Source organism: Ochotona curzoniae, unplaced genomic scaffold, assembly GCF_017591425.1.
Source record: "Ochotona curzoniae isolate NIBS_2020 unplaced genomic scaffold, NIBS_Ocur_1.0 scaffold_1852, whole genome shotgun sequence".
Lineage (NCBI taxonomy): Eukaryota > Metazoa > Chordata > Mammalia > Lagomorpha > Ochotonidae > Ochotona > Ochotona curzoniae.
In genome coordinates this window covers 23,392,916-23,412,781 of record NW_024467087.1, presented here as the reverse complement: position 1 = coordinate 23,412,781, position 19,866 = coordinate 23,392,916, and the positions used below count along the sequence as shown (strand labels likewise).

At 49.2% G+C, this 19,866-nt stretch overlaps 1 protein-coding gene across 2 annotated transcripts in view; it reads left to right on the top strand.

The window, feature by feature from the left end:
• The first annotated feature begins 2,026 nt into the window (after nt 1-2,026).
• The window catches only part of LONRF3 (LON peptidase N-terminal domain and ring finger 3), a 41,121-nt gene continuing 23,281 nt past the window's right edge, over nt 2,027-19,866 (top strand). The window contains exons 1-5 of one of the 2 annotated variants that reach the window (XM_040999619.1): nt 2,027-2,906; nt 5,578-5,696; nt 10,003-10,125; nt 16,316-16,583; nt 18,438-18,528. In XM_040999619.1, the coding sequence (XP_040855553.1) occupies nt 2,084-2,906; nt 5,578-5,696; nt 10,003-10,125; nt 16,316-16,583; nt 18,438-18,528 (1,424 nt within the window). In that variant the 5' untranslated portion in view covers nt 2,027-2,083. The remainder of the gene's footprint in view (nt 2,907-5,577; nt 5,697-10,002; nt 10,126-16,315; nt 16,584-18,437; nt 18,529-19,866) is intronic. The other variant, XM_040999620.1, reaches the window with a different exon arrangement.

The window sequence follows — 19,866 nt, the reverse complement described above, 5'->3', positions numbered from 1 at the left end:
TTACTGTCTTTTTAATATTTATTTATTTATTTACTTGGAAAAGAAGATTTACAGAGACAGAGAGAAAATGTTTGTCCACTAGCTCACTCCCTGCATGGCCGCAAATGTCAGGACTAAGCCAAGACAAAGCCAGGAGCCAGGAGTTTCTTCCGGGTCTCCCACGTGGGTACAGAGTCCCAAGGACTTGGGCCATCCTCCATTGTTTTCCCAGGCCACAAGCAGGGAGCTGGAAGGGAAGTGGAGCAGCTGAGACAGAACTGGAGCCCATATGGGATGCTGGCACAGCAGATGAAGGATTAGCTTGCTAATCCATTGTGCTGGCCGGCTCCTGTCTTGTTGTATTAGAGAAAACTTCTGATGGTTGGTTACCTGTTCATTGGGACCTTGGGACCTTGGGACCTGATCATTGGGACCTCAAGGCAGGATTGGCCACTCAAAGAGATGAAGAGGCTGCCATCTCTAGCTCTGAAACATGACTTGATCCGTGCTAAAATCATCCCTGACATTTGTGCGACAATGGCGGTCCCCAGTTTGGGTGACTTGCCCAAGTTAACGGAGCTAAGAAGTGGCCATAGCTCCTGGCGCTTCCCGAGGGCTACATGCAGCATCTGCAGGCAGACTAACAAGGGGGAGGTGCGGGGGTGGGGGGGGAGGAGGAAACCCACACCTGTCTTGAGGCATCATGACCATGGGGAGTCCCTTATTCCTCAAGGTTGGTAAAGCTTGTCTGCTCATTCGAGAATGTGGGGCAATCAGGAGGGAGATCAAAATGGCACACGCCCTTGGCCACTATGCTGGCCTTAAGGGAGTGTGAAGGATACCCTCCTCCAGTCCCAGGACCCCTCTCCCCAGGACCACCCCCACTGTGAGCCTACTCTCCCAAGTCTTACCTCCTGCGCCAGCCACCTGCAGGCCGCTCTGCGGACTGTTACACTTGAGCTCCAGCCCAGCCGCCTGCCATGCTCACAGGCCCCCAGAGCGCCCACCAAGCCCAGCAAAGCCGCGCCCAACCGGCCAGCAGCTCTCCTGTGGATTCTCCAGCCAGCAGCTAGCAGCCCGCCCCTCCCATCCCCCCCAGCGCAGGTTGCCGGCTTGGGGGCAGAGGTGAGCATGGGCGGCATGGAGTGGGGTGTGGGTAAGGGGCGGCCTGTGCACGTGCGCCTCCCTCAGAGGCCGCCTAGCAAGATAGTGGAGCAGAGCGCATCTCCGCGCGTTCCCTGCCTGCTGGAGAAGCGATACCCAACTTCTGTGGACGCCGGACCAGCTGCTTTAAGTGGCTTCCAGCACAGGTAAATGGAGGAACCCCCAGAAAAGTGCACTCATTGCCTTTTGGGGGGTGCGGGTGGGCTTCCAGGGGAAGGCAGGGACCCAGGAGTGGCGGTGGTGGTGGTGATTGCGAGGATTCGCCCAGAGTTTCCCGGGTTGGGTTGAAGGCAGTCAGAAGGGAGAGACTTCGCGAGGAGCCCGCCGAACTGCTTCTCTTTGTGGAGAGCGGCAGCGGGCCACCGGGTGGGGGAGGTAGACCCTAAGGAGCGAGCCAGCGAGCAAGTCTCATGGGGTCCCGAGCCTCTCCCTCAAGAGAGGGTCTAGGGGCGCCGGTAGCGAGCGCCTAACCAAGGGGACCTGTTTGCTGCTACTCCGAAGGTGGGATGGGGTGGAGTTTGAGAGATGCAGGAGCCCGAGAGAGGCCATGATTTGCCTGGGTTTCCCCCGAAAAGGAACCTCCGAGGTGCGGGGGGTTAATCAGGCCGAGCGTCAACACAAACAATCCCCCAAAGAAGCCGAGCAAAGCGAAGCCCCGAGAAGCAAGCGCAACGCGGTTACAAAACTGTCTGGTTTTGTAACAATTTCCCCGCCGCCGGCCAATGAGCGCTGAGCTGGCGCGTCACGTGGTGGCGCTTTATATAACACTTTGCTGAGACAAGACAGTTATTAGGTGGCGCGGGGCGGCCGGCATGGAGCTGGCGGAGGCGCGGCGGGGTTCAGCGCGTGGCGGCCCGGTGTCTGTCCAACTGCCACCCCTTGCCCTGTAGCCCCAGTCCCTAGACGCCTGTGCACCCTTGTGCATGTAGTCTATTCCCTCATGGATCCCTCTCAGTCCGAACAGATGCTGAGCTTACCCGCTGAGGTGGGCACCAACAACTTGGAGGTGGCGGAGCCGGACGAGAGGGAGGCTTCAGCAGCCCTCATGGACAGCGGTCCCGGCTCCGAGGAGGCTCCAGAGGGCCCCGCATCCCAACCGACGCGGGAGCCGGAGCCGGAGCCCGAGTCGTCTGCGAAAACGTCGACGCCGGAGAGCAAAGTCCTGCTCAAGCAAGCTGACTCCTTGGCGTCCAGGGGACGCCTCCGAGAAGCCCTCGAGGTATACAGGCGGCTTTCGGAGCGGCAGCAGCTGGTGGCTGAGCAGCTGGAGCAGCTGGTGCGCTGCCTGGCTGAACACATCCCGCCAGTCGGGGTGCCAGCGCCCTCGGAGGCGAGCTGCACGGCCAGCCGCTGCTCGGCAACGGAAGAGGCATTGGCGGCCGCGGCTGCGGCCACCGAAGTGTGGGAAGGTTTTAAGTGCCGGAAGTGTCATGGGTTTCTTTCGGACCCCGTGTCCTTGTCGTGCGGCCACACCTTTTGTAAACTGTGCCTGGAACGCGGGCGGGCCGCCGACCGGCGCTGTGCGCTGTGCGGAGTCAAGCTCTCAGCGCTGATCGTGGCCCCAGGGTGGGCACGCGGGACCAGGAGGGGTGGCCAGCAGCCGCTGCCGCCTCTGCGGGTCAACGTGGTGCTCAGCAGCCTCCTCAGCAAGTTGTTCCCGGGCCCGGCACGGGCCTCGCAACTCCGGCACGAGGGTAACCGACTGTACCGCGAGCGCCAGGTGGAGGCGGCGCTGCTCAAGTACAATGAAGCAGTCAAGCTAGGTGAGCCCAGTACGCCGCCGGGCCGGGCCGGGGTTGGCGGGACTCGAGAGGTGGGAGAATGAACCTCGTGGCGAGACGGGACTGGAGGCGCGTGGGATGAGGAGCAGAGGACCCGTGGGTTTGCACGGACCGTTGCTGGGGGGTGGCAGAAAGCGGGCTTTCTGGGACTTTTGTCTGAAGCGCGCAACTGTTTTTGCTGTGTTGCTGTTGGTCTTTCCCTGCGTGTCCTGGGGGCTTTTGGGGTCTCCTTTTCTCTTTCTGACTCTTCGTGACTCCGTTCCCGCCCCGCTCGGCGCCGGGCTCTACTTCCCTCTCTCCTTGCCGCGGCACTCCCTGGGGTCCCCTCCCTCTTCCACCTGCCGGCACCTTCCCAGTCCGGCGCGCTAGGAACTTCGCCGCCTTCGCACACTTGGCGCGCCGGGACCTCTGCGGATCCCAGGCAGCCGAAGAGCTCCGCTTGGCGGCGGCGGCTGCGCCTGCCGCTCCCGCCGCCGGGAGTTAGCCCTTCCGGGGGCCGCGGCTCCCTGTGGGGTGGGTCCGGCGTGGAATTAGGTCAGGAGAGCACTGGTTGCATAAGGACGGCGAGCGGCCCGGGCCGGGCGGCCCCTCCTCCGCGCGGGCGGACGGGATTGTGTAACGGCTGAGGTAACCGAAGTGGGCCACGCTTGCCTCGGAAACCATCCCGCGAGCGTGTGCGGGGGGAGGGGGAGAGCGCTCGCGCCCCGCTGCCCTGTGACTCATTGTCACCGCTTCCTATCACACGCTCCTCGGCTGAAATAGATGCCTCCTCTCCGCTTTCCCTGCCCCCCCCCCCCAGTCAGCCCGCAGCCTGCGCCTTGGCTTCCAACCCCTCGCGCCCCGTGCACCCCGTGCGCGACCCGGCCAGGTCATTGCCTTGGGATCTCCCGGGACTGGGAGATCGGTTCCGAGTGCGGCACACCCCCGCTCCGGCTGGCTGCTGCTGGCTGCCAGAGGTGAACTGTGAGCGTCGTCGCAGCTTCAAGGGCGATGGGAACCGCCCCCACCCCAACCCGCCCAGTCACACACCCTCGGACCCGCGCTAGGCACCCGAGTTCTCTCCCGGCGCGTATCCATGGGTCCCACAAGCCCGGAACCCAGGAAGTGGCCGTCCATACGCCGGCTGATAGTGCCCAGCGGAGGGCAGACTGGCAGGAGTTCAGTCCTGCTGGGCGCGCTGTCTGAAGAAGCGCGCTGCGGGGGGTTGGGGGGAAGCAGTGGCAGGCAAGGAACTGGGAGTCTAGGGCATGCTGGACCGGATTCTGATGGCTGACGGGGGGGTGGGGGGGGGTGGGGAGGTGGCCTGGAGCGTCCGCATGTTGAATCTCCCAAACTTGTAACAAGTAATGGGGGCGGGGGCGGAGAGGACAGCACAGAGCTGGCCCCCACCTACTCCTGCCTGTGCACCAGTAAGACTGAGCAGCCATGGGGCTGGAGTGTGCTGTTAAAGGACAGAAAAGTTAAGGGACAGAAAAGACGGCCAATTCTTTGCTGCTGTTTTTGAGAACAAGTAATGAGCTTTCTAGCAAGTTCTCAGAATCTGTTTGGAGGGTAAACCATCAAAGCAAGGGGGTAGGGGAAGAGACAGGCAGAGGTCACCTATGCAAGGGAAGACCCCTTCCTTCGAGCCCACCTGCCGCCGACCAGGTAACTTCTCCTGGCCTTCCGCCTCCTCTGCCTCTGACACCACATGGCCCTGGCAGTTTTTCCTTGCACCAACTGTTAATTTTCTGGGAGCAAGCAGGGCAGAAATATCGAAAACAACTTTACCCTTCTAAAAGGAGACTCCTCTCCAGCCCAGCCTTGGTTCTGGATGCTGGCCAGTGTCCCCTAAGTGCTGTACACACCTACAGAAAAAGGAACCTATTATCCTCCTCACTCCCCCCTCTCCAGCTTCAGTGTCTGACTAGTTAACAACCACTCTGATCAGCAAGCTGTGCGATTATAAACCAATTCCTTTCCCTCTCTAGCCTTGATTTTCCCCATCCCAAGAATGGGTTGACGGAGTCAGGTCATTAGTCTAGCATCTTTCAGGATGTTGCTGTGAGCCAGCCTTACCTTTTCTCCCAGATGTCTTGTCCAAATTCATTCACATTTAACCATCTGTACTGACAGGGTTGGACTTTGTAAATGCATTTCTGTTTTCTTCAGGCGAATTTCCTACGGGCTTTGTAGATGGACAGGATTGCTAATGTCACCAGTTTTCCTACCTAGAAGGCTAACTTGGACTTGTCTTCCTGAAGGTCAGGCTAGAGGCTCCATCTAGCCCCCTCCCTTTCTTTCTTCCATGGCCTGTTTCTTTGTTGATTATGCTTTCCCCAGAAGCCATTCTGTTTGCATTAGCTCCGTGTAGCCATGAAGCAGGCTGCTAGGATTTCTCCTAGCTTGGAGTGCCTTAACATGCCACAGGCACTGCAGAAACTTCCAGGCTGGGCAAGAAGCTTCACTCTGCAGTTGGAAACACGTAGACCTTGAGTGGCTGGGGCTGTGGGAGACAGAGCAATATTATGATGAAGCATGGATATAACATTGGATTCTTCAAAGAAAAGTCCCAGATACCTTGTTGTTTGCTCAAGCTCCATCTTTGTGTGAGTCTTATCACATTCTTATGTTGGGGACTATTAATGAGGACTTGTTTTTCTCATCTTGGCAGCTCCAAATGACCACTTGCTCTATAGCAACCGATCTCAAATTTATTTCACCTTGGAATCTCATGAAGCTGCATTACAAGATGCAGAAATAGCGTGCAGGCTCCGTCCCATGGGTTTTAAGGTGAGTATGGGATGGGGTAGGAGTGGGACAGGTGTTGTACAGTAGGCAGGAATGGGGAGGCAGCACTGCCTCCTTGGGGGCAGAGGGACACCAGAGCCCTGGCACAACAGAGAGAAAGCTTTGTAAAAAGAGTGGAGGGTCGCTCTGCAAAGATGACTCAGGTCGGCAATGGAACTGAATTCTTCCCTAACTGAGTATTCCGTGGATGACCTGCTGAGTAGCCTGGCCCTCAAGAGTCTCAGGAAGATACACTTGGAAGTCAGAGTGCCTGGGTTCATGTCTGGGCTCTGTTGCTTTTACAGGTTGTTTGGGTTTGGGAAAATGACTGAACCTCTCTGTGCCTCATTGCATCACCTATAAAACAGGATTCAGAGCATCTCCTAATTAGGCTTGCCATGAAGATGACATGGGCACCTGTATGTAAGATGTTTGCAGCAGTGCCTGGCATGTAGCAGTACGTACATGTTTCCTATCACCACCACCATTGTCATCACCATCATCTTCCAGGGGCAAGAAAAGGGAGAGGGAGAAGTGTTGCTGCTCTGGCCTGAACTACCACTGATAGCCAGGTTTCTCAGATGGTTAGTTTACCCTCTTTGAAAAGATCTTCCCTGTCACAACACAGTTGTGCTGTTTTCAGTCCTTAATGTAGTATTCAGTGTGCCTCCCTGAATTCCCACACGTCTAAGTATTGTAGCAGAAGTGGGGAGAGATAGGCTAGGAATCTGCCAGGATGCTTAGGATACAAAGGGTCGATTTCTGCATCTCTGCTGGCCCTAAGCCATATTTTACTTAGAAGATTATATTTGACCCTGGGATCTGTTCCTTGCAAGCTTAGTGACCAAAGGTAAGTGGCTTTGCTGTCTGAATCCCAAGTATCCTTGTTTACAAAACAAAGCTATTTCTATCTGCCCTGATTGTCTCACAGGGATCAAAAGTGGCTGGTGGCCTAGAGAGCAGTCTGAGAAGCCAGCTTGGTCTTGGTATAGTGCTTTACCTATCTGATCCCAGGGTGTTCTCCTTGGGAAGTCAACTTGTCCCAGCCTACTCTGATGGCACCAGGTGTATGCACAACCCACTGCAATTTTGATTATACAAATATCATACTTTCAGTGATTGTTGCGCAGTGCCTAGTAGTCAAAACCTACTACATGCACATTCACATCAAGATGGACAAATAGTTGAAAATATATTTTATCAGTTTAATTTAGGTTCTGTTACTTGATGAATTTCCATGTCAAGTGTGTGAAAATAAGGGGTTGTCAAACCCTTTTGTATTTTGGAACTTAAGATAAAACATTATGAACCTCCATATACTGTCGTTAATATTAGGGTGAATTTTGCATGTCCTTTTCATTTTTAAAGAAGGATGTATTTATTTATTTATGTATTATTTGAAAAAGAGAGAGATATCTTCCATTAATTGATTCACTCTCCAGATGACCACAATAACCAAGACCAGGCCAAAGCCTGAGGAATCTGTTTTTTGTTTTTTGTTTTTTTTAAGATTTGTTTATTTTATTGGAAAGGCAGATATACAGAGAGGAGAGACAGAGAGGAAGATCTTCCATCCGATGGTTCACTTCCCAAGTGAGCGCAACGGCTAGAGCTGAGCTGATCCGAAGCCAGGAGCCAGGAGCTCTTCTGGGTCTCCCACGCAGATGCAGGGTCCCAAGGCTTTTGGCTGTCCTTGACTGCTTTCCCAGGCCACAAGCAAGGAGCTGGATGGGAAGTGGGGCTGTCGGGATTAGAACCAGTGCTCATATGGGATCCCAGTGCGTTCAAGGCAAGGACCTTAACCACTACGCTATCGTGCTGGGCCCACCTGAGGAATCTTAAACAGGAGTTTCATTTTTCCCATACTGATCAGGTAGTTTATGTTAAGAAAACCCCATTGTCTTGGGGAAAGGGGTAGGCTTGAAATGATGGGTATAATTCTAAACCACATCATACTTCCTCCAGTTTGTATATTTCCCATAATTTCTTTGTGCAGTGAGGGGATTCATGTGGAAACCCTTTTCTGGCCCATCTAGCCAGGCTCCTTGGTTCTCAGCCCGTGGTGGCACAGCTGTCAGTGGGGTGAGCTGCCACATGGAGGATATGAGTTGCTATTTGGTATGGTTACGAGAGCCCAGAGGCCTCTCCACTCTCCCATTACATACAAGGCTTTCTTCCGAAGTTCCCTGGTAAACAGTGCGGGAAGGTGCAATTAGGGAGCATCTGCCTAGCAGGCAGCCAGTACTAGCATCCACAAGAGGTGGGGCCATAGGAAGATGTCTGCAAGACATTTAGTGCAGGGACTGGTATGCAAGAAGGCAGCCTTTAACCAATTCCTATAGCCAGGCCAGAGCTCAAGGGCTCTAAGCCTACAGAAGCATGGTGGAAGGAGAGGCAGGGGAGTGCCCAGCCGTTGCAACCTGGGTCATTCTTAAGTTAGGTTTAAGTACAGCCATGGAGGCAAGGCAAGGGAGTAGGTCACCCAGGGGTGGCCTATGTGGCTCAAGAGGAATGCTTTCCTAGCTGAATTTCCAGCAGATACCTGTTCAAAGAAAAATAGAAGCTATCCCTCTTCTCTCTTCTTTCTCCCACTTTCTCAAAAACTTCTGTTTTCCCTAGTGCCTTTTCCGGGGACTCTTCAGCTTGAACTCTGCGGGCCCCTAAAATTTCTTTTTCAAAAGATGTATTTATTTTTCTTGGAAAGTCAGATATACAGAGAGAAGGAGAGACAGAAAGATCTATCTGAAGGTTCACTCCCCAAGTAGCTGCAATGGCCAGTGCTGAGCCAATCAGAAGCCAGGTGCTACCTCCAGGTCTCCCACGCGGGTGCAGGGTCCCAAGACTTTGGGCCATCCGTTATTGCTTTCCCAGGCCACAAGCAGGGAGCTGGAAGGGAAGTGGAACAGCCAATCCAGGTGCACGCAAGGTGAGGATTTAGCCACTAGGCTACCAGGCTACTGAGCCAGGCCTGCCTGCTTTTTTCTCTCTCTCTCCCCCTCCCTCCCTCCTTCCTACCTACCTACATTCCTTCCTTCTTTTCTTGCTTTCCTTCCTTCTGCCCTCCCTTCTTCCCTTCCTCCTCTCCCCTCCATTTTCTTTTTAAAGATGTGGAGAGAGAGGGGTGAGCTGATTCGCTAGGAGTGAAAGCATTGGTGGAACCAGTATTGTGGGAGCCTATTGTAGTATTGTAGAGCCTATTTGCGTCCTGGCTGCTACACTTCCAATCTAGCTCCTTGCTAATACTCCTGGGAAAGCAGGATAGGAGGATCCAAATCTTTGGGCCCCTGCACCATATGGGAGACCTAAATGAAGCCATGGCTTCAGCCTGTCCTAAGACTGGCCATTGTGGACATCTGTTTTTCCTCTCCTCTCTGTACAACTCTGCCTTTCAAATAAATAAAATTTTAAAAAGTTATATTAACCAAACTCTCCTTAACCACTTTTTAAATGATTTATTTATTTTTAATTGGAAAATCAGGTTTATAAAGAAAAAGGAGAGACAGAGAGAAATATCTTCCATTCACTGGTTTACTCCTCAAGTGCCCACAGTGGCTGGAGCTGATCTGATCTGAAGCCAGGAACCAGGAATTTCTTTTTGGGTTTCCCATGCTAGTGCAGGGTCCCAAAGCTTTGGGCCATCCTTGACTGCTTTCCCAGGCCACAAGCAGGGAGCTGGAAGGGAAATAGCACTGCTGGGATTAGAACTAGCGCCTGGCATGTGCAAGGGGAGGACTTTAGCTACTAGGCTACCACACAGGGTCCTTGCTTAACCACTTTGAAAGACAGCTTACTTTGTGGGGAAGAGCATTCTGGGAGTTCTAAGAGTGCAGTTTTAGTTCTAGCTTTGCCACTGACTACCTTTGAAGAGTTAGAGATCAGTACTAGATGCTCACTAGATTTCTGCTTGACTGATTAACTCAAAGGGGAGGGCCTTGGAAGCTTTATACTACACAGTCCAATGGGAGCACTCACTTGATTTAGTAATACTTCTATGCAAAGGATGGAGCAGAGAGAAGGTAGCATGGTAAGACTATGAGCTTGATATTAGTCGCAGGTTCAAAGCCTGTTTACATAATTGACCAGTTGTATTACTTTGGGCAAATTACTTTTGTGGCTCTCAGTTTTTTCTTTTCTATAGAATGATATTCACAATATGCCTAATTTATAAGACTGAAGATAACAGAGTCCTTTTTAAATGTTTTACACAATAGTGACTACTCACTAAGAATTTAACAGTTGTTACTATTAGCAAACTCCCAGCGTGTGTAGCATACAAAGGTTGGAACTGAGTACTGGTGCTTTCTTCCAGGCACACTTCAGAAAAGCACAAGCCTTAGCTACTCTAGGTAAAGTGGAGGAAGCACTACGAGAGTTTCTGTATTGTGTGTCCCTGGATAACAAGAACAAGAGAGCAAGATTGGAAGCCCAGAAGGTGAGTTGAAATGACTTCTGGCACAGCTACTTATAGAACCACATGCCCGACCTCTCCTTTTTTTCCCCTCTGTTTAGGGGAGTAAGGATATATTCATTGGCATTTTGGATGCATGAGTGGGTGGGCAGGAGGGAAACATGAGTACCATCTGAGTGCCCAGAAACACTTTTCCTATTGGCCTATGCGCTTGGATAGGGAAGTTCTTGCATTTTGTAGAAACCTATGAGGAATGAGTTGGCTTCTTTGATTCAGTATCTGGATCATTAATAAACAAAGAAACAAACAAACAAATAAAAAAGAAGAAAACAATCTAGTTCACATGAGGGTCTAAGCTCACTGACAAGACTCCGGCTCTTAGCGAGTGATGAGGTACAGAGTTTCACCAGCCACACAGTGCAGCCTGTAATTAGGCAGTGACATTGGTGGCCCCCACCTCACCTGTTGCATGTACAGCTCCTGTCTCTAGCTCTATTGTTGGAAATGAAATGCATCTCACAAATGCAAGTCAGAGACCATTATAACATAATATAAGTAGTCTCAAATAGGTGTTCTAAATCCTGTGTCCCAGGAAAAGGTGATTGGTACCCTATACAAAAACCCAACTGAAATAGCATGAACGAAGACTCAAGCATCCTTAATTCATGAACTTTATTGTTTATTGCTTTGCAGTGTACTCTCTTAGTGTCTGGCTAATGGGCCGGCCACTTGAATGCGGACAGTAATTGTCTCTGCTCTCAGGCCCTGCTGCCTTTAAGCAGCAGCCCCCCAGGGTTTCTGTCTTTGTGTAGTTTAGCAAAACAGTGCAGGAAGAAGTGAGCAACAGTTAGACCTGATTTCTGAAGGCTCCTGGGGGGGAAGCTTCAGCAAAATCGATGAAGCAGGAGAAGCAGATCTCTGGATTTTCTATTGCTCACAGAGGATTTTCTTTTTGGAAGGTTTTGTTTGTTTGTTTGTTTGTTTGTTTGTTTGTTTTAACTTTGACCTGTTTGGGCATGCAGACAAGCTTTGCTTGAGAGGAATGTAATTGCGGGAGAATTGCTCCAAGTTGAATTCTCAACCCCTACTTAAATTTTAACTACAAGCCATAGTGAGAATAATAACAGTAGTGGCTAACTTTTTTTTTGAGGGCTTTCTATATGCCAGCCGTGTCATAGGCACTTTATCTGGCAGATAGAAATGAATCCTCAGCAAATCCCTATGGAAGCAGATACAGTTATTCATCTCCATGATGTAGATGAGACAGGTGAGGAAGCTGAGATTTGGTGACTTTCCCAAGGTCAAGCAGCTTGGCATTGGTGGAAGTATACTCATGCCTAACCCTGTCTGCTTCCAAAGCCTGCCCTTTTAGCTGCTCCAGCATCATGCGGTCACAGGCAGACATAACTAGAGCCTCAGTGCTCACTGGTAGGGCTAGACCAAGAGCAGCCAGTGGAACTATCCAGTTCTGGGATGAACAGGGGTACTTAGGTGTGCCTTGACATTGATGACACAGAAGGCGCAGAGGCTAGAAGAGGCAGTTTTCAGGTCTGAGATGACCCAAGAGGTTCGGGCATCCTCAGCTGGCTAGACCCCTTGCTCCAGGCCACTTTTGTAGACCGGTTGTTGTCATTTCCACAGTTAGCAAGATACTGTATGTCATTGTGTCAAGTTCTGAAGACTCAAAGAGGCATAAACCACAGTTTCAGTCCTCCAGGAGTAGATAAGCCTGTGTTTGTTCGTAGGAATGTCAGGCATTACAAGTAAGCACATTTCCAAGAGCATCATGGTGTTCTGAAGTAAGCATGAGAATTTAGTTAACGTTTCCACTTTTGTGTTTCCAGTGTGAGGCCACAGAACACAGCAGCCATTTAAGACCACTGAGGGTCCTCAACTATGTTTATTAACCGAATCTTTCAGTCTCAGGGCTAAATATTTGATGGTGATAGTCCCCGGTTCATTTGGCGCTAAACTCCCTTAGAACTCAGAGATCTGGAGGATTTGTTTTCACTTAATTTTTTTCCTTCTTGACCCAGTTAGGCCCTTCTAAGGCTGACACTGAAGTGGAATTGACTTTCATTCACATGGAATGATTATTCTTACTGAGAGTTGATCCCAACTTTTGATTTTTACAGCCACTTAGGTAGCATCTTAGAAAGGCATGTTAGGTAGCAGGGTGAAGGGAAGGGCCATTATTATTTTTGCCTTGTTTCATTTGATTTATCCTCATGGCTTCTTGCTTCATCATCATGCTCATGTATGCAAAATTCCAGGGAAGCTGCTTCAGAAGACAGTTGGGCCTATTGGACCACTTAGTAAGGGCTTCTGTGGGGCAGCTTTGACCCTGTGGAAAAGGAATTCATAAAAGCCAGTATTTGTGGCTCAGGATCTGTGAGTGTACCATCTCAATCCTTTGCCAATCTGTACTTGCCAACTGAGTTTCCCAGAGTTAGAAGGAAAAATAGACGTCTTTATGAGGATTTTTGGTCATGGGATGGGTGAATATCTTAATTGAATTCCATGTGATGTGAGGAGTGTTTATTGAACATCTTCTATGTACCCTCAGAAGCTGGTCATCTGGCTGGAAAGGCTCACATCTGCCACACAGTTCCAGGACAAAAGAAGTTGGTATAGTTTAAGATGCTCTGTTGGGTTGCAGGAGAGAAAAGGGGCAGAACAGGAAAGATCAGAGAGATTGGAGTAGTAAGGGGCACCAATTTGGAGTTATGTTCTGAAGGTTTGGCAGGACTTGGTCATATGGTTAGTACTTGAATACAAATGAGCATCATGAAAAAACTGCTGGGGAGGATGTGGTGTTTGGGGTTCTGGCAAATTTCCTTGGTCAATTAATACTTTATCCATATACCTTGGACAAGACAATGCAGTGGAAATCTGCATACAGCAGGGGCGGGGCCAGGTGCTAAATGCCTGACTATATTTTAGAGATCAAGTGACCTGCCCTCTTTGTTGCGTAGCCACAACCCCTGCTGGCACAGGAGAAAACTGAAGAAAGAATGTGGGCAGTTAATGGTAGAGTCTGCAAGAAAATGCACATTCTTTGACTCCTTGTCCCCTATGCTTCTTGCCGTTGTGCCCTACTAGCATACTCATAATGGAAACCAGGAATAGGCTGGAACCTGCCTGCCCTGGATATTTGAACTTAACCTGAGACATTCTTTGGAAAGTAGTGGCTAAGATGTGGGAGAGGCTGGGAGAAGAGGGAGAAAGTTTGAGTTCTCCCTTTCTTGACACTTCACTGCTCACCTTCCCTGCTCTGAATGGATTAAAGATCCAGGGGGTGATGATGAAAAGAGGCAGAATTAAAATAAGTAGGCAGAGGAAAGGAACCTAGGAAACAGTTGTAGACTTCTTCCCACCTGGGGGGTTATGGTCAAGACTCCAGGTTCTTGAGCAGAGATTTGGCTCATGACTTTATCTGCATGTTCCTCTCAGATAGGTGCTAGACTCCCATTGCAGACAATTCTGTGGAATGGTGGCTTTCCAGAGTGCTGGCTTCCAACCTTGGCTAGATCTAGGGACATCTGTAGTACCTTCTCAAAACCCAGAGTTCTAGGCCCTACTTGGGAGTCTGGGGACTATGGAAGTGGGAAACAGGACGCTGGGTTCCTGCTCAGCTCCCTAGCTCAGTCTGATGCACACATGATGGGGAGGGCCCATGCCCTGGTGGGTCAGGGGTAACTGGCCCTTGTATTTATGCTCTGCAGGCTGTGGCCTCTGCTTCCCTTCCTGCCCTCCCCCTCTTAACCTGGACACCCACAGAAACCTAAGTAGTGAAGTTTTCTGTTTTATGTCACAGCTTCTTCTTAGTTTCTTTACACCATCAGTTCCGGGGCCTTCTCAGGAACATTCTCCTGCTATCCTGAAGCTGTTGGCACCTCACCCTAGACTAAAGGAACAAGTAGAGTCAATGGCTACTGAAGGCACCAGCCATAATCTACCCAAGTTGTCACAGGTAAAGCTTAACTCATCCAACTTGCTTGTGGTACTTCATTTGATTGTTTTATGTACAAATTAGGGCAGTAGCCTACCTCTTCTACTTTGGTTTATGAGAAAGAAAAAAAAATGTAATCACTAGTTGTGTTCTTGGCTAAGGAATTAACTTTTTTAAAAAAAATTGTTGTATTTTACTGGAAAAGCAGATTTGCAGAGAGAAGGAGAAACAGAGAGAAGGATCTTCCATCCCCTAAATGGATATTCACTCCCTAAATATCTTGATGGTTGGAGGTGAGCTAATCTGCAGCTGAGATCCTTTTGCTAAGGCAACTCCATTTGATCGCCAAATGGAGATGGTTTTCTACTCCTACACTGTGCCTCATGCATACGTAGGGATTTGTGACAAAGAAGAGGCAAGGGTTTGGGGAAGAGTGTTGAGTTGAAATTACAGGGAGGAAGATAAAAAAGCATGTGTGCCTTTATTTGAAAATAAGGAAGCAGCGAACGGATGAGCTCCAGGCTCTGATTGTCCCAAAAGTGATGAGCTGAAGCTGGGACTCCAAGGTCCAGACTCAAAGGCAGAGTTTAGCACTGAACTGTTGCATGCCTTTAAGAAACTGTTTTCCCTCTACTTTTTGCCTAGTGTCCTCTCTCACTAGTAAGCCCTAGGCGCTCACCATTTCCTAGGTCTCTTTGCCATCCCTGGGGGATGAATTAAATGCAGTTGTGTGTGTCTTAAAACACACCCCAAACTTAGAGTTATCTATTGAAATCAGAGACTCCCCAGTGATCTTTACATGATTGGAAATGTTAATATTGCACTCAAGTGCTTAGAGTGACTTGTAATATCGCAGCTTTGTCTGAAATGGAGAAAAATACCACCCTGGCTTTCCAACATGAGCCAGCTGGGGTATAGTGTGTGGATTTCTACTCAGATTTTGTTTTGCAAAGCAGAGTATGCCTACAGTGAAAGATGCCTTGGGCTCATGAAAAGTGGAGTTAGTGAAATTGTTGTGTGCTGGGAAACACCTGACCTCTCCAGGTTACAGCATGAGAAAATCCATCACCATTTTTGTCTCACCTCATTGTTTTCTCCCAGTTGTATGCCCCATCCTTTTTAAAATCCATTTAGCACTTTGTTTCTGGTAGAGATCGGAGCATAAGCAACAAAATGTGTATTTTGCATATGGATTATAGATTTAGATTGGAGAGGGACTTTCTAGGTAAACTGCATAAAAATGTTGTCATTGGATTTATTTCTAGATCTATTTTCTTATATATACATATATATTAAATATATATATAACATATATATATATTTAGTTTTATTTGAAAGGCAGATTTTACAGAGAGAGAAGAGAGATTTTCTATTCCCTGATTCACTTCCCAAACGGCCACAGTGGTCAGAGTTGAGCTGATCCAAAGCTGATCCTAACAACCAGGAACTTCTTCCAGTCCTCCCATGTGGGTGCAGGCTCCCAAGACTTTGAGCCATTCACTGCTTTCCCAGGCCACAAGCAGGGAGCTGGATGGGAAGTGGAGCAGCTGGGGCACGAAGTGGTGCCTTATGGGATACCACCACCACAGGGAGGAGGATTAGCCTGTTGTGCCACTGCATTTGGCTCGATCTATTTTCAAATATCCTTTGTGCTGGGTGGTGGGGTGGGGGAACCTTTCAAAGGCTAAGAACATTATTGTTTGTTTTTATCAAATGATTTTCTCTTTTATGGACTTTTCACCTAAAATCTAGTGAAAGGAGGGATCGGCCCCTTGTTTATTTGGCTGCTATAATATGTAGCACTGGAGTGTGAGGTGACTTGGCAGGCCTATGAATAGAGAATATATGCCATAAGGCCATTTGGACTTGTGATTGGGAGATTCACAGCAGATGGCTGTGAATAGCACTGACAGTGACTAAAAGCATGCCTTGGTTTTCCTTAAAGTGGTCACTGGTAAATAATGCAGATAGGAGAGGGGACATCTGCCCTTCTTTTTGCCTCTTCTTCAACCGTTTAAGGGACCACTCCTCCCACATGCCTTTCTGCTCTTGCCAAGGGAATTTTCCTAACTGCATCCCAGCTGGGTGTGCCTTTGTCATAGATGCTGTGTGGATAGGAAATATGAAATAAGAGTTATAGCTGCCCTCTGGTTGACCTATGAATCTGTAAAGTGTTTGCTTTCTTGTCCCCTTCAAGTAGGAATATCGCAGGACAATATAGGTTGTGAGTAGCCACTACCATTTGGTTCTTTCTTCATACAGGAAAATCTAGAGCTGCTGCACTGTTCTAGTTGGGGCGAAGCAGCAGAGCAGGGAGATGGCAGCAGCCTGATGAAGACAGCTAAATTAAGGGTGGACGGTCAGCAAGACGACATGAAAGGTGAGGAAGAAGAAGGGGAGGAGAAGCAGGATGCTGCCTCTCCAGAAGCTGCCTGCATCAAGACTGGCAAATGCCAGGAAAAGAAAAGGAAACATTGCCAAATTGAACCCCGAGAAGACACGGAGGTGCCTAATAAAGCCTCTAAGCAAGGTACTGACTCCCCTGGGGGAGAAAGTAGTTTGCAGGAGATGCCCCGGGTTTGCCCACGGATGCAAGTTTTTACTACTGCCCGTGACGGCACTCCTTGTGCTTTGGTGTGTGGCCCAGCTCTGGGTCAGCTCTGATCTTAGGGGTTGCTAAGAGATTCATATAAGACCACATACCATGTCTACTATTTTTTAATTTTTTAATCATTATTATTTTTAATTATGTACTTGCTTTCATTGGAAAAGAGGTTTACAGAGGATAGGAGAGACAGAGAGAAAGATCTTCTGTCTGCTGGTTCTCACCCCAAGTGTCCACAATGGCCAGAGCTGATCCAGTCTGAAGTCAGAAGCCAAGAGCTTCTTCTGGGTCTCCTACAAGGTTGTAGGGTCCAAAGGCCTTGGGCCATCTTCCACTGCTTTCCCAGGCCATAAGCAAGGAGCTGGATGGGATGTTGTGGAGCAGCTGGGTTGGTGCCCATATGGGATTCTGGTGCTTGTAGGTGCAGCGTTAAGCAGTTGAACCATTGCACCAGCCTCAGTAATAATTATTGTTAAGGTTTATTTCATTTTTATTTGAAGGGTAGGATTAGAGTTAGAGAGAGAGAGAGAGAGAGAGAGAGAGAGAGAGAGAGAGAATGAGAGAAAGACAGAAAGAGAGGAAGAGAAAATGAATCTTTCTGAATCTTCCATCCTCTGTTTTACTCCTCAAATGGCTGTAATGGTCAGAGCTGAGCCCATCTGGAACCAGGAACCTGAAGCTTCTTCTGGGTCTCCCACGTGGGTGCAGAGGTCCGAGGACTTGAGCCATTCTCTGCTTCATTGCCAGACCATAAACAGGGAGGTAGATAGGAAGTGAATTTCCTGGAACTTAAGCCAGCACCTATGTGGGATGGTTTCACCACAAGTAGAGGATTATCCTGGTATACCACCATGCTCACCCTCCCCCACAAACTTAATAATTATTATTAAAATGGAAAGTCAAGCCACAAGGTCAAGCACAGTACATAATATTGTCATTCCATATCATTGACAGAGTCACTTCTTTCAGATCAAGCTCTCCTGACCCCCATGCCTATTCCAGGAATGTAGGATGAAGGAAGCACGGTCAGGCCTCCCACCCTGATCAGTCCCAGTTGTGCTCCCCTCAGTAGGTAATCTGAGATGCAGCTGCTGTGGCTTGGTATGTTGCCCAGAGTGGCTGGTGGCGCCATGATTCTGTCTCTTTCGAGGAATTGCCTTGTTACTGCCACCACTGTGAATGAAGTGGCCCTGCCACGTCTGAATGGAGTCCCTGGGGCTGCTAGACCTTCCTTCACTTGTCTTCTTTTTTTTTTTTTAAAGATTTATTTTTATTATTTTTTTTTATTGGAAAGGCGGGATATACAGAGAGGAGAGACAGAGAGGAAGATCTTCCGTCCGATGATTCACTCCCCAAGTGAGCTCAACGGCCGATGCTATGCCGGTCCGAAGCAAGGAGCCTCTTCCGGGTCTCCCACGCGGGTGCAGGGTCCCAAAGCTTTGGGCCGTCCTCGACTGCTTTCCCGGGCCACAGGCAGGGAGCTGGAAGGGAAGCGGGGCTGCCGGGATTAGAACCGGCGCCCATATGGGATCCCGGGCGTGCAAGGCGAGGACCTTAACCACTTGCGCCACCGCGCCAGGCCCCTCTTGTCTTCTTTTTCAATGGGGGCTGCTGGATACCTCTGAGAGAGGGTACTTACTCCAGGGGCTACCATTGTCAAGGGCCCTCCACAGCTGGTGAGCGAGGCAAACCTAAAAACGAGTTGGATTCTTCTGCCTCCCAAGTCACGTCTGAAGACAAGGTTGGCCCAACTCTGACTGACTGCTTTCTAAATCACAGATCCTCCGGCCTGTCAGGAGATGAAACCTGCTTGTGGTATTTCACGTGCATCCTTTGACGTGTCTGACCTAGAGTGCGCCCTGTGCATGAGGTAGGTGATGTGCTCTGTCGCTTATCACTGAGGCTTTCTGTCCTTCTGAGTCCAGACTTTTCTGCTAGAAACTTATCTTAGTTGGTGAGCACATAAAAGCATGACTCTGAAAAAGTGGACATCACAATGGTGATTGACACAAGGGCCAGCTTACATAATGAAGCACCTATGTCTCTGGCCCCTGACTTGGAAATACCTCAAGAATAGGAAAAGTTTAGTCTATTTACATGTTGTGAACTGGTGGTTTGTAGGCTGACTATGTCTGTGTTTAGGTCCTCCTGAAGTTAGTTTGTGCTAAATGTGAATATCTTTTTGTTCCCCCCGAAATATTTATGTATTTATTTGAAAGTTACAGAAAGTTGCAATGACTGGGGCTTTGCCAGGTTAAACCCAAGTACCGGGTGCCAGGAGCTTCTTTCAGGTTTGTCATGTGAGTTGCTGGGCTCCAGACAGTTGTGCCATCTTTGCTGCTTTTATCAGGGCATTATCAGGGAGCTGGATGGGAAGTGTAGCAGTCAGGACTCGAACACTTACCCATATAGGATGCTAGTGGTGCAGCTAGAGGCTTAGCCTGATATGCCACAGATGTGGCACTGATGTGCTTCAGGATGTGAACTTTACATGAACTTTTAGAAGAATTACTTATTTTTGTTTGAAAGGCAGAGTTAGAACAGAGAGAGGAGAGACAGAGAATTCTTCAATCTGCTGGTTCATTCCCCAAATAGCTACAATGGCTAGAGCTGGGACAGTTCTAAGACAAGAACTTCTTCTGGGTCTCTGACATGAGTGTAGGGGTCCAAGGATTCAAGCCATTCTCCATTACTTTCCCAGGTCATTAGTAGGGAGCTGGATAGGCGATAAACCAGCTTCCATATGGGATGCTTGCACTGCAGGAGGAAGCTTAACTTGCTATGCCATGGCACAAGCTCCTACACAAACATTTCTAAAAAGTTGATTCAGGAAAAGTCGTTTGGTTCAACCCACAGGGGGAGCCAGTGGGCAGAGAATTTTCATGTCTTCTTGCCCTTACAAGTATGTATGCCTCTCCTATCAATCTCATGCATTTGTACTCTGAATAGATGTCTCTTATTGAATGAACAAAAGTTAAGCAGCTTTTTTCATTTCTTTTTTTTTTTAAAGATTTATTTATTTTTATTGGAAAGGCAGATTTACAGGGAGATATATTTTCTATCTGTTGGGTCACTTCACAGATGGCTGCAATGGCTGGAGCTGAGCTGATCTGAAGCCAGGAACCAAGAGCTTCTTCTAGTCTCCCACACAGGTGCAGGATCCCAAGGTTTTGTGCCATTCTTGACTGCTTTCCTAGTCCATAAGCAG